Source organism: Phascolarctos cinereus, unplaced genomic scaffold (genome assembly GCF_003287225.1).
Source record: "Phascolarctos cinereus isolate Bilbo 61053 unplaced genomic scaffold, phaCin_HiC Scaffold_3;HRSCAF=262, whole genome shotgun sequence".
NCBI lineage: Eukaryota > Metazoa > Chordata > Mammalia > Diprotodontia > Phascolarctidae > Phascolarctos > Phascolarctos cinereus.
The window spans coordinates 31,232,382-31,248,822 of NW_027555736.1; the positions used below are offsets into that span (position 1 = coordinate 31,232,382).

The 16,441-nt window shown below is 44.9% G+C and overlaps 1 protein-coding gene and 1 pseudogene across 1 annotated transcript; one reads left to right on the forward strand and one right to left on the reverse strand.

Annotated features, from left to right (window-relative positions):
• LOC110200082 (cyclin-dependent kinase 1-like) overlaps positions 1 to 9,364 on the reverse strand; it is a 46,371-nt pseudogene extending 37,007 nt beyond the window's left edge.
• On the forward strand, positions 9,266 to 15,082 carry FAM241B (family with sequence similarity 241 member B). Its single transcript, XM_020975198.2, has 3 exons — positions 9,266 to 9,372; positions 11,062 to 11,179; positions 13,573 to 15,082. The coding sequence occupies exons 2-3, from the start codon at positions 11,087 to 11,089 to the stop codon at positions 13,840 to 13,842; spliced, it is 363 nt and encodes a 120-aa protein (XP_020830857.1). The 5' UTR covers positions 9,266 to 9,372; positions 11,062 to 11,086; the 3' UTR covers positions 13,843 to 15,082.
• Positions 15,083 to 16,441: the final 1,359 nt, after the last annotated feature.

Genomic DNA, 16,441 nt, shown 5'->3' on the forward strand with positions numbered 1-16,441 from the left:
GTCCTGGAGACACAAAAACAAAAATGAAACAACCCCTGTCCTCAAAGGACTTTAGAGAATAGGGTATATACAAAGGTATGTAAATACAAGATATATACTAAGGTATACAAAGGAATTACGAGAAGAGAAAATACTAGACCACGAGATCCCTAGAAGGTACGTGATGTTTCTTCTTCTTCTTCTCTACTTTTTTTTTGGGGGGTAGGCAATGGGGTTAAGTGGCTTACCCAGAGGGACACACAGCTAGTACGTGTTATGTGTCTGAGCCGGATTTGAACTCGGGTCTTCCTGAATCCAGGGCTAGTGCTCTATCCACTGCGCCACCTAGCTGGCTCTTGATATTTCTTCTTTTGTCATTGTATCTCAAGGACCTAATATAGAGGCTGACACATAGTGGCAGCTTAGTTTGTTAAGTAGAACTATCCAAGGTCATACAACCTTGTATCCATCACAGGGCGATGCCCATGGCAAAGTCAAGGATCGCTTGTTGGTTGAAGCACTGCTCCCTCACCCACCAGGGTTCATTCAAGGAAGGCAATGCAATATAGCAAGAAATACAGTGGGTTTGTGGTCAGAGGACCTGGGCTTGAATCCTGCTACTTCTTAGCTGGGTACCTTGGGACAAAACAACTTCCCATTTTGAGCCCTAATCTTTTGTCTGCGAAAGGAAGAGACAACAGTGGATAGAATGATGGACGTGGAACGAGGCAGATCTGGCTCCGGATGCTTAGAGAGCGGCCCTGACCAACCAATCAAGAGCAAGCGCTTGTTAAGAATCTTCTCCCTCCCTCTCCCCCCCTCCCTCCCTCCCTCCCTCCCTCTCTCTCTCTCTCTCTCTCTCTCTCTCTCTCTCTCTCTCTCTCTCTCTCTCTCTCTCTCTCCCCTCCCGTCTCCCCTCTTCCCCTCTCTGTCTCTGTCTCTTTGTCTCTGCCTCTCTCCCTCTCTGTCTTTCTCTGTCTCTCATCAATGGCTTAAGTTCCAGGTATGTAAATAAAAAGAATGAGACAAGCAGCTTACATTCTGAGGGAGATAACAAGCACTTCCATAAATGTAAGCAGGGTAATTATAAAGAGAATAAATGGAATTTATTAGTCATTAAGTCATTGAGTACAAGGTAGTTGGGCTGGGAGGACTTTAGCAGTTGGGGAGGGGGTCAAGAAGGTAGAAGGTGGTGCCTGAGCTTTGACTTGAAGGAGGAGAGATTTTACGTGGTGGGAGTAAGAAGGGAGGGCAGGGCAGGCATGATGCACAGCCAGTACGAAGACACAAAGATGGGAGAAGGCAAATTGTTTGACAGGAAAGAGAGGAGGCCAGTGTGGTTGGGTTGCTAAGTATGTACAATGAGGCTGGAAAGGTAGATCGGGACCAGACTGTGAAGTTCTTTGAGAGCTAAAGAGAGTTCATTTTTTTTATCCTAGAGGCAGTAGGGAGTCACTGGATTTTATTATTGAGAAGGAAAGTCACATGGTCATCTCTATGCTGAAAGAAAATTGCTTTGGAAGCAGTGTAGAGAAGGGAGAGATGGCAACAACCTAAGTGAGAAGTGATGAGGGCCAACACTAAGGCTGAAGGTAAGAGAGGAGAGAAGGCCTCTGCTTCCAGAGATGTTCCAAAGGTAGAAATGGCAAGATTTAGCAACTGATTGGATATGTGGAGTGAGGGAGCATGAGGAGTTGAGGGAAACATGGGGGTTACTAATCTGGGAGACTGGAAGAATGGTGACAAGTTATTTAACCTCTCTGTGCCTCAGTTTCTTCACTTGCAAAATGAAAAGATTGGACTAGATTATCTCTGAATTCCCTGCCAGCTCTAAATCCATGATCCTATGATCACTTCAGACATAAACAATGACTTGTATTCTTTGACTGCTAAAGCCCAGAGAGGGAGGTCTACCCAGGGCTGTCCAGAGAAGCAGAAACAAAGATAAAGCCAAATATCGCTTTGCCACTGTCCTCCACCGTCTTTCCCCGTGACTGAGGTGTGGAGGTCCCAGTGATCATGATTCATTTTTCCTCTTTGTAGCTTAAAGTGATGCTGGAAGAGGCTCTGGGCTGACTTAGTGCCTTGGGAAAGCCTCTTTCTTCCTCAGATAAGGCTCTGAGACCCATCACCCCGAGGTCTCCCAAGCAAAGCTCTTTTGCTGCCTCTCACCAAGCCCTGAACATATGTTCCACCTTGAAAAGACCAATTGTGGCTCGAGGCTTCATTAAAGCAATGTATTGAATACTTGGTCAGCACCCCTCCCCCCTTCCTGTCTCTGTTCTTCTTTCAATGCAGCTCCTGATGTTTCCTTCCCAGAAGGGAGATGTGTGAATGATTCCCAGAGGGGCCCTCTTTTTTGCCTATGCATGCTCCTGACACCCACCAGTCCACCCTTTCTTATCTTTGTATCCTTAGGGCCTGGCACAAGTTCGTTTTGTTTTTAAGCTGCAGTTTCGTTGGTGTAAGCAACTCCCTGTTCCCTAACCGTTTTATTACTTATGGCCTTAGAGACTCTAACCACTGAGAGAATTGAATGACTTTCACAGAGCTAGTATGTGTCAGAGACAGAACTGGAACCCAGGGCTTCTGAACTCTAAGGGCTGCTTGTATTTGCCTTTTGTGTAAAAGGTACTTTTCAGAAAAAAATATGTTTAAAAATATTTAATTTGTTTTAATCAGCTGACATCTGCCTTCTTCTTACTCTCCCCCCCATTGAGAACATAAGATGAAGACTTATTACAAATATATATAGTCAATCAAAACCAATTTCCACATTGACCACGTCATAAAAAAAAAACAAACAAAAAATAAAACTTGTCTCATTCGATATTTTGAGGCCTTTGCCTTGCTACTGTGAGGTGGGAAGTATGTTTCATTATTAATCTTCTGGAGCTGTGGTTGGTCATTACGCTAAGTGTTCAGCACGAATAGTATTCCATCACATTTCTATACCATAACTTATTCACCCATTCCTCAATTTATGGGCACCCCCTCTGATTCCCTAGTCTTTGTTACATTAAAGAAGCCCCTTCCTGATCACCCCAGTATCACTTGGCTTCCTGAGGTTGGCTGGACACCTCGGAGGAGCAATGATCTAACGAAGTAGCAAGTTTTGAATTACATCCTGTGTTATGCTCTGAAGGGGATGTAAGGGAAGTCTAATACCCAGACCTTGCCTTGATGTACTTTACCCATTAGCTATGTAAACCCCAGTGGGATGGGGTCCCCATGGGGGTATGTGTGCTAGGAAGCCTGAATCACAGGCAAGCCTAGCAGCCTCAGCTGCTTCACTGCCAAGCTACTTCAGGAAAAAAAGCCACCAACTCCCCAAGCTTCCAGCTTTTGGGGATCATTTCCTCAATACTCTCTCTATCTTTATGTGTTCAAGGAAAATGTCTTGGGTGTGATCTGAACATATGTGCACTCTGGAAAATTATTGCTAACAGTAAATGCTTTTGGTCTCATCTCACTTATGTTGGGGGAAAAAATTTCCTCTCCCATTGGGTTTGACTTCCTTTTCTTGGTCCCATTCCATCCAATTACAGCCAGAAAAATTCTAGATGGTTAGATGGTCTTTGAGTTTTTAAAATAATAACTTCAAATGGCAACGAGGTGAGAATACGAGAATACGGAATTAAAAGAATAAAGCTTCCAAATTCCAGCTGCTTTAGGTGCTCCAGAAAGAGGACAAATAACTTTCTCCCCTCGTCTTCATCCTACTTAGGCAGAAATCGACCCTCTCCCTCCAGGGAATGAGGGGGAAGGAAGGTGTTGCCTGGGTTTGTTTGGGCTTCTCGCCTACTCCACATCTCCCTGACCTACTCTCAAGTTCCTTGCTCTGATCTCGGTCTATCTATGATTCACCTGCATCTGGATATGTTCTCTACTTCAGTCTCAATCTCTACAATCTTCTCACTCACTCATATGTATGTACAAATGATAACTACCAGTTATTACTCAGCTTCATGTTTGAATGGTCCAGAACGATGTCCTATGAGGTACTCTGTCAATGGTCATGCATCTCTGCTTCTCCACTTTCCATATGTGGCTATCATTTCTATGATAAAAAAGAAAAGCCACAGAAACTTGGGGAATTCCGAGTAATACCTGCCCAGCCATGAGTAGGTACTTGCAGTCCTTCCCATCTCTATGGAAATGACTCTAGGGGAGGAAAGATCTTTGCCAAGAAAAGGTCTAAAGCTGAAAGCGTTCTCCTCTTCACTTCTTTAGGAGCTTTAGAAGAGTCTTCCTTTGATCAAACTCTGATTGAAAGGATACCCAGGAGAATAATGAAAAAAAGAAGTAGGAATGAAGGGGGAACAGCATTTCCATCTCTCAAGTTATGTTGTGAAGTAATAACTATTAAAACCATTTGGTGCAGGTTAAAAATAGTGGAACAGAGTAGATAAGGAAGAGTCAGAAACAATTTAACTCAATGACTGAGCATTCAATAAACCAAAGAACATAAGTGACTTGGAAAACAACTCCTTGTCTAAGAACTTTGGGAAAGACTGGAAAATAGATTGGCAGAAATTAGTGTAGACCATCTTCCTACACCACACACCACTGTAAGAAGGATTGCAAACTACTCACTACTGTATGAAAGATTGCTCCGAATCAATAGTAATAACAGCAATGCAGATGGAAACAATTGTGAGGGTTCACTTCATGCCCTGAAAATGGACAAAGATGTCAAAATACGGAAATAGTCGATACTGGAGGGAACATAGAAAGGTAGGCACACCAATACACTTCCAGTAAAGCAGTGAATAGACCCAAACCATTCTGAAAAGCAATTGGCAACTATGGTAAAAAATTGACCAAAATATTCTTACTCCATCCACTGAAGCTAGTGTGAAGCTACTTTTGAGGACCCAATAGTTAAATTTCAGCATGAGCCTTTACACCTCAGAAACTGGTAACTGTTACAAACAGTGGTTTAATTTTTTGCTTTGTCTTAAGAATCTGATGGAGAAAATGTGTGTAGTGCATACATTGCCTTAGCTATTATTAAACCAGCTTACCCCTCATTATGACCCAGAGTTACCATTTCTAGGCTTGTACCTCAAGGAGGTCAAAGATAGAAAGAGTAATCCAATATATACTCAGATATGTATAGCAGCACTTTTTTGTGGCAGTAACTAGAAATAAAGTAGATGCCCAGTGATTGGGGAATGGCAAAACCAATTGTGATCCATGAATGTGATGGAATATTACTGTGCCATAAGAAACGATGAATATGCTGAATTCAGGAAGTAGTATATGAATGGATGATGAGTAAAGTAAGCCGAAGAAAACGATATACACAAGGATTAGAACACTGTAAATGTGAAGAAGCCAAAATATGAAGCAGAACCATGGGTAGTCACAATGACAGTCTTCTCTCAAGCTGCCCTTTTAGCACAGGTGTCTGAAAGGTGGTCATGGAATGTTCCACATACTGTCAGATTGTGGTTGATGTGTTGTGTAATTTTACAGAACTGATTTCTTTGAAAAACTTAGTTGTTGTGGATAGAGCACCGGCCTTGGAGTCAGGAGGACCTGGGTTCAAATTCAGCCTCAGACACATAACACTTACTAGCTGTGTGACCCTGGGCAGGTCACTTAACCCCATTGCCTAACAAAAACACACAAACAAACAAACAAAAAACCCCAACAACAATAAAAACTTAGTTGTTGAGGGAGTCTGAATGCAGATCAAAGGATACTATTTTTCACTTCCTGTATTTTTTTTCATCTTTTCCCCCCCTTTGGGTCTGTGTCTTCTTTTACAACATGACTAAAATCGTAATACATTTTACATGGTTGAACATATACAACCCATATCAAATTGCTTGCTGTCTCAGGGAGGGAGGGGGTGAGGGAGGGAGAAAGAAAATTTGGAACTCAAAATTTAAAAAAAATAAATGTTAAAAATTGTCTTTACAAGTAACTGGGGGAAAATAAAATATAATTAAAAAATAAACTCAACTCTGAGGGATGGGTACTGATTAGTGAGTAGGGGGTGGGGAGAGTTATTTGAAAATGAATAGGATGTGAAAACCAAAAAAATTAGGAAAATAAAACTCTTATATAAGAAAAGATGAAAACTGCTTTTTGGGGGTTCAGTGTTTTTGCTAAAGCAACTGATTGGTGAGACAAGAAGATCAGATTTCTTTATTGCTTTCTATCTTTTTGTAATGGAAATCCCCTGGATTTGTAGTCCAAAGATCTGCATGTAAATTCTGCCTCTGACACTTTGTGTGACCTTAGGCAAGTCACCAAATATTTTTGAACCTCAACATCCTCATCTGTAAAATGGGGAGAATATACCGGCAATAGCTACCTATCTCACAGTATCATTGTCAGGAATGTGCTTTGTAAACTTTAAACTGTGAGTTACTGTTGCTATTATTTGGTCAAAAGACCTGGTTTTAAATCCTAGTTTTGTCATTTGCTACTTTTATGACCTTGGGCAAGTTACTCTCCCTCTGTAGGCCTCAGTTTCCTTCTCTGTAAAGTGAGAGTTGGACAAGATGGTCCCGAGGAGGCCTCTCTTCTGAATTCCAGGGTCCTTTGTTGGCACCTTGCATACGAGACCTCTTATCTTTTCATCTGTGTTTGACTTGTCTCTCCAACTAGACTGTGAGCTCCCGGGAGGCAGGAGCTATTTTTCTAATTAAGTTAAGCAAGGCATAGGCGGATGGATGCCTCTACTTCCTCACTCTCTACTCTCTCTCCTCAACCCCTTGTAAATTGGGATTACTGCATGGGTAAACAAGCTGAGACCTGGCAAAGACCTTAGCTTGAAAAGGCCAAGATCTCCCACTGCATCCGAGGCCATCACCAGTTAACTTCTCCTATATGTCTTGCCACTGGACCCCAGTGACTTGGGAGGAGAGAGTGAGGCGAACAGTTTTTCGCAGCCCTGCCTCACTCAAATCCGATTCACTTGCAAGTCAAGACATCACCTTCCTGATATCCTTGGTCCTCTTTGAGAAGGAAGGGCACACAAGAACAAAACAGGAACAAAGATCTGTTAACACCCTCCTTTGTCAAAATGCCCTCTCCGAAGACTTCCTAATTGCTAAAATCAGTGGTTCACCCTTACTTTTCAGCCTCAGTCTCTCCAAAATGTTTCACACCATTGACTATCCCCCTCTTTTATGTATTCTTTGTTTGTACAGATTTGTTTGCTAACAAGCACCCCATTAGATTGAGAGTTTCTTGAGAGCAGGGTCTGTCTTTTGCCCCTTTCTGTATCCCCAGCACTCAGCGCAGTGCCCGGAACTCAGTTGGTCATTATTAACAAATGTCTTTCGTTCTTACTGACTGACCTACTCTTCTCAAGGCTTCAGATATACCACACTCTCCTCCTGGTCCTTTTCTCAGCTTCATTTATTCAATTACCAAGCAAATGTTTACTATGTGCCAGGGGCTGGGGATACAAAAGCTACAACTGAGATAGCTCCTGCCCTCATGTAACTTATATTCTATTGATTATATGTAGACAAATACAACATTTATATAGAAGAAATGTGAAGTGGAAGGGGAGGGGTGCTACCAAGGAAAGATCATGAAAGGCACTGCATAGGAAGTGATCAAGATGAGTCTTAAATGAAATTAGAGATTCCAGAATGTAGAGACCACACTCAGAAAATAGCAGAATTTTATACTTCCATTTGGTACATTTGATGGGTGCTTTTTAAAATTTTGCCTATGTTTGTTTTTTGTTGAGAGCTACTAAGTTTATATTTTTAAAATATAAAAGGCTGCATAGAAATATGAATGTCATTTTCAAATATATCCATTTCCTTCCTTTCCTTACCTTACTTAGCAAGATATCCCTTCTAATTAAGATTTAAAATTGAAAAAAAAATGTTAAAATCCACCAACGTATTGACATCAGTCTGACAGTGTGTCTAATACTCCACAGTCATAGACCTCCACCCTTCCAAACAAAGGGTTTACTGTTTATTGTAAAAAAAACAACAACAAATAAACAAACCACCCAACAACAGTGAAATTAACTCTAACAAGTGATAAAATTGTTTTATATAGTTTTCTGTCTGCTTTCTTAGCTTTGCATCATTTTATATAGTTCTTCCCACATTCTTTGCATTCTTCTGATTCCATTCCATTCTGTTTATTAAAAAAAAACAACCCACAAAACATTTATTCAACCATTTCTCAAGTATCAGACCCATGACTTTAAAATCCAACTCAAATGCTACCTCCTCCAGGAAGTCCTTCCTGATCCTCACAGCCAGTGATGACCTTTTCATCTTTGGAACTCACATAGCAAAATCTGCTACAATACATATTTTCCTTCTCTGTCAGAATATTTTATATTATATGTATTTTTTTTCCTTTTAGCCCCTTTCCCCCCTCAATGTCCTCAAAGACAAGAACTTTGTCTTATCTAAACTTTGATCTCTCCCGTTTCTTAGTCTAGGTTCTGCACACTTAACTGATGTCTTTTGAATGGAATTGAATAGAAAACCTTCAGGCTATTGCAGTGCTTAGCACCCAGCTGCTCACAGAATATTTGGTGATTGATTGATGGATGGCCTGATTAGTCCTCAGACAGCTGAGAGTAAGATAGATGCTGGATTAATTAGATCCGGGGTTCTTAACCTTTTCTTTTCTTTGTCAGTCTGGTAAAGTCTTTGTACCCTTTCTCAGAATGTTTTTAAATGCATAAAATGAAATACAAAGCATTATAAGAGAAACTGATTATTTTGAAATACAGTTATCAATATATTTAAAAAGCAAATTCTCTTGTCTCATGTTAAGAACCCTTGAATCAGATTGCAGAGGGGGAAAGGGATGGTCTGGTGGTTGGAGATCTGAAGTGAGAGGGACACTTATGTAGGGGTTTGTAGGGTTCAGAGATGGAAAGGACTTTAGCAGTCAGTTAATCCAAGCCCCTCATTTTACAGAGGAATAGAAAACCTAGAGAGGGGAAATCACTTGCCCAAGATCACACAGCTAGTAAGGAGCAGACCAGAGGAAATTAAACCCAGGTTTTTTTAATTCTTTTTCTTCATCAGCTGTCCCTGCTCGAGAAGTTTGGGAGGGCAGCCTGGAGAAAGGGAGATGCACCCTTGGGATCTGGGTGGATTGGTCAGGTGAGGCCAATTTTGGGCAGGAGTTGGGGGCGCTGCACCCCTCCTTCCGGCACCAGGCTCACCTTCTCAGTACAGAGCCCGGGCAGCTGCAATGTCTCCCAGGGGCCTTAAGAGGGGAATGCTGAGCTCCTTCGTCTTCTCTCTGTTGCTTCCTGTCATACCAGGCTGGAGGAAGTGGGAGGTGGGGCCGGAGTGCTAGCAGCCGCCCCGCCCCTCAGCTTCAGGGAGCCAGGCCGGCCCGCGGTGGACAGCGACTGGCTCGGGAGCTGCATCCCCACAGGTAGGGAGGGAGGGGTGCCTGGGTTGAGGCTTCCCCCTATTCTGCAGACCCAGCGCTCCTGGAGCAAGTTGGGAGGGGCCTGGGAAGCAGAGACTGCCTTCTGTCCTCCGTCCCCTCTTCTGGACTGTGCGGCCTCGGCCTCTCAATCAGCTCTGCTAGGCTGCCTGCTTCCGACTCCCGGGATGCTTCGGGGAGGAGGATGACAGTCTAGGGACTGACTACGTGCTGGGGTCATGGACAGAGTCTTGGATCAAGAGTCAGGGGCCCTGGGGTCCTGGATAGTGAGGCAGAGGACCTGGCTTCCCTGTGGTGTGCTACCTGGCTGACCTTGGGCCAGGCCCTTTACCTTCTGCGAGCTCAATTTCCTCATCTGTGAGATCAGGAGCTTTGAGGTCCTTTCAGGGTCTTAATCCTATGACCCTACTAGCTATATCCTGGGACATTGGCCCTGGGAGCAGCTAGGGTCTCCATTTCCAGAATGTCTTAGAGATTGCATGCTGCTGGCTCTTTCTTTTCTCCTTTCTCTTCCCCACCCCCAAACACACACACACACACACACACACACACACACACACACACACACCCACTACCACCACCTCCCCTTTACAGAGGGTTGTCTAGTGACAGCAATTATACAGGGGTCCTCTGTGTAATTTCTACAATCCCCCCTCCCCCTTTGCTTATCAATTTCAGCTGGGTGAGATTAAGAAGCCCCCTGGGTTGAACTGGAGACCTTAACAGGGACTTAGAAAATGAAGCCCCTCATTCTGTAATGTCCAGGGACTTGTCTGAAGTCACACAGTAGCAGAGCTCGCATTTGAAACTGGGATGATACAGCAAAAACACATGAAAAAAAGATGAAGGCTGAGTGTTTTGCTCCCTCTCTATTTCTGACCACTGGCCAGGCTTCTTGGCCTACGCTGCCCCTCCCCCCTTACAAACCATCTTCCCTAAAGGCAGTTCATCCATGTTAACAGAAATGAAGGCCAGTCCTTCAGTTCTGTAAGTGGGGCATTGAAACAGACCTGACCATCGAAATGGTTTTGTGACTTTTCTGTGCTGACTTCACTCAGTTATTGTATGTGTTGTATGGTTATGATATGTATTGTACTTCAGGCTCTGCTTTCTTCATTCTCTTCTAAAAATTTCACATCTGTCATTCCTTCTGGCACAGCAATAGACCATTAAATTAATGTGTTGCTGTCTGTCCAGCAGATCCTCCTTGCTCCTTTCCCACTTCTCAGACAGTGAAACCGACACAACAGAGTGGAGCTCGGAGTCGACCCAGGTGTTCTGGCTCCTGGCTAGATTGAGGGCATTCTGCTCAGTGCCTAGAATGGGGACAGAGGCCATTGTATCCCATTCCTGATGTACCTGTTTCTCAACCGGGCATTTTCTATTAGCTAATTCTGATTGCTTTCTCCCCTGCTTTCTTCTAGGATTAGGTAAAAACAGTCACAACAAAAACCATCTCTCTCTCCCTCATCTCCTCTCTTCTGTGGGCCTGGGATTTGAAGGCCTACTGCAATACTTAGGAGCTGTCTAACTCTGGGCTAGTCATTTTGATTTGCAGAGTGGCAGTTTCCCCCTCTGTAAAATGGGGACAAGAGGCACAGCACATTTACTTCGGAGGGCTGCAGTAAGGAGAGAATTCTTACGAACCTTCAAGGGCTGTTTTTGCTGTTGCAGGTCCCACCCACCAGTGCCTCTGAAGATGGTGAGGATCTTGGCCAATGGGGACATTGTACAAGATGATGACCCTCGAGCCAGGGCCAGCACCCCCTTTCGGAACATTACGTCTCGGCAGGTAGGAGACGGGAACTCCTGGGCCCCATCGGAGCTTCTCCTGGTCAAATCTTCCTGACAAACTCCACAATCTGCACCATACACATGTCACAGTTGGATACTCCTCTTTTCTAAATTTTGTATAGCTATATCTACGTATAATAGATAGAAAGATGAATTTGGAATGGGGAAGATCTGGATTCAAATCCTTCTTCAGACACATGTAGCATAAAGCTATGTAAATCACTTTTCCTCTCTGTGAAGTGAGTATACTGGTCACAGGGATGTTATCATGTTCAAATTTATGTTAAACACCTTGTAGATCTTCCAAGACTATATTAAGGCAAGCTGCCATTAGTTATGATTATTTTATGATGCTCTTTTCCTACAACAACCTTGGTTGGGAGGTGGTGTGAATAGCCTTCTCATTTTACAGATAAGGACATAGATTCATAGGAATAGAATGTCATGCCCAGGATCACCCAGGAAGAGACTATGAGAACTTAGATTCCAACCCAGGGCTCTTTCTACTACCAAACCTCGGTAGCTGCAGCAACCTGACACCCGGACTGGAGAACTGCCTTCATAAATTATAATTTCTTGGACTCCCAAATGTAGCTGGGGATTCTGTCCATGTTTAGCAAACTTCCCCATGATGCCCTTTCCCTTGAGGTGGCATGGCATCATGGATACAGGTCTGGCCTTGACACCATGGAAGATCTGTATTTGGGACCTACTGGCCATAGGACCCTGGACAAGTCATCTGACTTTTTAATGCAACTCTCTTAGATGCCAAGTTATAGGGAAGTTGCTAATCTGCCTCTGTGGAAGGCATTTCCACAAGAGGAGTTCTCTAGGCAGGTCTAGAATTAGATTTAAGTGAGAAATTTTTTTTAAAAATTAAAGCAGAATCAAACTGAAGGGGAGTTGGTAGAACCAGGGGAGGAACAGAAAGCTTTAGCAGTAACTGTAAAATAATGCACATGTCCTCCTTTCAAAGGAGGGAAGGCGTGAAAGAGGACAGACAGATAGTCAGCATTGGAACAAAGCGCACTTGTTTTTGCCTGGCTTTGGAATGTGGTCAGATGCACCTCTCCTTTCTCAGCCTGAATCTGTCCCTTTCCTGTTCCGAGACCTTCAACAAGCACCTCCCATGTGCCCAGCCCTGTGCTAGTTTCTCTGAGGGAGACAAGGAAAGATATGTTCCCCCGAGAGACAGCACAGGATACCAGAAGCTTGGATTTCAGCCCCATTTGGGCTGCTCACTGTGTAACCTTGGGCATCATGCTCCCCTTTCTGGGCTTCTGTTTCCTCATCTGTTTAGGCAGCACAGCACAGTGGGAGGTGCTGGACTTGGAGTCGGACAGACCCAGATTCTAATCTTTGCTGGTGGTGCTTATTAGCTGCTGGGCAAATCGCTTAATCTCTATGAGCCTCACTTAGCCCATTTGTAAAATGGAGATAATACTTGCATTGCAGGCCTGTTGCAAGGCTCAGATGAGATCATACATGTAAAGGGCTTGAAGTGCATCAGCTATTATCTTTGTTATAATAATAATAGCTAGCATTTACATAGCACTTCAAGATTTGCAGAGTGCTTTAGAAATATGATCTCGTTTCATCTTCACAACAACCCTGGGAGGTAGGTGCTATTATTAACCCCCTTTTGCAAATGAGGAAACTGAAGCTGGCCGAGTTTAAGTGACTTGCCCAGGGTTATACAGCTAGAAAGTATGATGGCGGGATTCAAATTCAGGTCTGCTTGACTTTCAGGTCAATGCTCCTTTCAGGGTTCCACCTGGCTGCCTTCATTCCTCTTTTGGTTTGATGGAGTTCTGCTAATGATTTGTCCAAGGACCATTTCTATCCTCCTATTACCTTTTAGTCTGAGATGTTTCTCTGGTTATCGTGTAGGTATCATTATTCTTCTTCACTGAGGTTTGTTGGTTCTGAATCTATGATCTTATGATTTATTTCAAGGAACTTGTGTTCTACCTGGGATTCTGAGCAATGACCTAGTGTGGCTGAAAGAGGAGGAGTCAGCACTGCCACGATGTAACAGCTGTCTTTGCCCAATTGGCTGTTTTGGATAAATATTGGTAATAGGAAGTGCCTCCTGGTCTGGTCTCTCAGCCCCTTCAAAAAGCTCCTACGGGCAGATTCCATAGAACACCTGTTCTCCATGGTGGCTACCTGCTCAGGATTCCACCAGACTCCTTGGAGTTCTCTTAGTGTTGGAAGAGACCTCAGAAGCCATTTTACAGATGAGGAAACTGAGGCCCACAGAGGTTCAGTGACTTGCCCAAAGTCACATGAGACAATTGGTTGCCAAGCCAGTATTCAAATCTTCTCAGGTCATCTCATTCTACACCTATTGTCCTGTCTACTTCACCCATTTTTTCTCTTCCTCTGCAGAACTTTTTCACCAGAGGAGAAGGCCAACCTCATGGGGGCCCTGCCCCAAACATCCATCACTTGGGGCCCAGGCAAGGTGCCCATCGCTCCCCATTCTCTGACATCAACCAGCAGCTGGTGAACCTGGGTTTTCCCCTGTGGCACCTGGGGGACCAGGTGGTGGAGCCTGTGATGTCCATCCTTCTGCTTTTCTTGGTCATGATGCTAGGAGTTCGTGGGCTACTGCTGGTGGGCCTTGTCTACATGGTGTCCCAGCTGAGCCTTCGATGACCCTGGCGAGGGGAAGGGGGGGGAGCTCCAGGGAGAGGTGTGTGTGTGTGTGTGTGTGTGTGTGTATATATGAATAAGGAGGGAGGTGTGACTAGCTGGGGGTGAGAGTTGGGCCCTTCCACTGAGGCCCCTTACCTTTTGGGAAAAGGGCCCCAAGGAAACAAGGAAGTCTGCTGCTGTCTCCTAGTCCTGCTTAGTATCAGTCAGGAGGCCTTGCCATCAGGGGGGCTTCTCATCTAGGAGGCTTTCAGCTTCTAAGAACCCCACCCCCTTTTTCATCCTTGCAGCTGGAAGACCGTGTTAGAGGAGATCCCCAAGTTCTCTCTTAGTTCCTCTTCTAGACTGGACTGAGGCTTCCAGGAATGGGGGCTGGGAGCTGGGGCTGGAACCAGTACTCCAGGCCTGGCTCAGGCCTTGTCAAGCCTTCTTTCTAGCCTGGGGGATTTTCCCTTTTTCCTTCCATCTCCAGCAATTCCAAGGAGGAGATCCAGCCCATAGAGTCAGGTTACTGGCCGGTGCTAAACCTTGGACGCAGGATGCTTGTCTCTAAGTGAGACAAAGTTCCTGGAGATGATTTTTAACTGGGCAGGTCCCAGACAGGAGGGTCACTGCTTCTTGAGCCTGGGAATGGGGATAGGCCAGAGGGGATGGCTGATTCCTAGGGTTATTTTATCTTCCCCTCTCTGATGCTAAACCATGGGACTTGGTATCCCCTTGAATCTGAAAGGGAGAAGGCTTTTTTTTTTTAATTGCAGGGATCTTATCCTGACAACTCTGGCTAGGCTTAGCGTATAGACAGAATGAAACCTATATGTAGGTGTTGTGAGGAGGGAAGGGAGGATGGTAGGTATACACTAATGGCTTCCATCATTGCCTTGGGACCAAACTTGCTCTCTTTAAAGGTTTTTTTCTAAGATTTTTTTTTTTTTTGGAGGGGAGGAGAGGACAGAGGCAGGTCTAGAAGATTCCTAGCAGGACAGGCAAGGGCTTAGAGGCCAAGCAGCTCTGGAACCAGTGTGTGTGTGTGAGTGGATGCAAACCCAAGCCTTTCTTCTGGGCGTGTTTCATGGCCAGGGGCTTCGCTGGAGTCTTGTACCCAACGACAGCCCTGGGATGGGAAGTCTGGACCTGCTATGGGAGGGGCAGACCATGGGGGACTCCAGCTACTGGGGTGGATCACTGATGTTCCTGGGATGCTGGGGGAGCTCTCTGTCAGAACATGACTCCTTTCTCAAGGCAAGTCTTTGCTGTGTCTTATTTGTAGGGTGGGAGGAAGACACCTTGGGCATGGGACAGATTCCTGATAGCCCCTCCCCCCGTAAAATGAGGGAAGTGGGCCTCATCTGGTTCAGACATTCTGTGTGACAAGGATGCTTTTAGCTCTCACTCTCTGATGCGTCCCAAAGGCAAAAGAGAGGAGATAGCTAGAGATTGGGGAGCCCTGTGAATGAAGTTAAACCTCAAAGGTTTTGAGGCTGTAAACATATGTGGATTTGACCTTGAATTAGAAGGCTGGGAATCACCTGGTCTGCTGGGAACAAAAATGCAAAACCTGGGGTGGGTTTGGGAGGAGGGAGAGGGGGTGGGCTTTATTTCTTCCCGTCTTGCTCAGTCTCCACATACCAGCTTTCCAGTGGTGGTCTCCTAGGGCTGTTTCTCTTTTGCATGGAGTAGACCCACAATGCTAGATTTGCCTGGCAAGGCCAGGGTCTTCCAGGGTGGGCCTGAGGTGCTAATCCTGCCATATAAGGCCAGCTTTGAGGGGTTTTTGTTAATCCTGTGACTAATCCCCCTAAGTGGCTACATTTCCAAGTCAGTTTGGATTTGCAGCCTGGCTGCTCTGGGTTTCAGCCTCCCCCTCCTCCAAGTGAGTCATTAGCCTTGATTGACTTGGGATTGGTAACCTCAGGCTGTCCTACCCCAACCTCCTGCTTTCAGACTCCTGATTGGCCTGCCTGCGGAAGAAGGAACGATCTTTATGAACGGGATAATGGGATCACCGGAGTTTGAGCTGGAAATAACCATAGGAAGACTCTGAATGGAGCCCCTCAAAGCTCAAGGATTGAGTGACTTGCCCACACAGCTAGTGAGTGAGATGGGATCTGAACGTAGGCCGAGGTCAGAGCTCTTTCTCATAGCACCAACCTTCCGTGGAGAGCATCACCTGGACGTTGCCTCTAAGAATCTGCCCTTCTGAGCTCACGAGCTCATCCCTCTTCTCCACCCCCCTCCCCCCCAGCCATCTGTAGGGGGGATGGATCCCGTTTCATAGCTGGGAAGACAGGTAGAGGGCAGAAAAGATATCCACCCAAGGTCATAGAGTCCCACCGTTTAACTCTTTGATCAGTGACAGAAAGTGGCGATTTTCTAGCTGTCACTGCTAAGGAAAGAATCCCAAGTTGAGGTGTTATTGAGGGTCGGGTCTGGAAAGGACCTTACTAGTCCAGTCCATGAATTTCAGAGCGAGGGAAATCCATCAACGCGCATTTATCAAACACCTGCTATGTGCCAGATGCTGGGAATTAAACAGCAAAAGTAAAACAATCTTTATTGTTTAGTCATTTCAGACTCTTTATGACCCCATTTCTGGGTTTTCTTG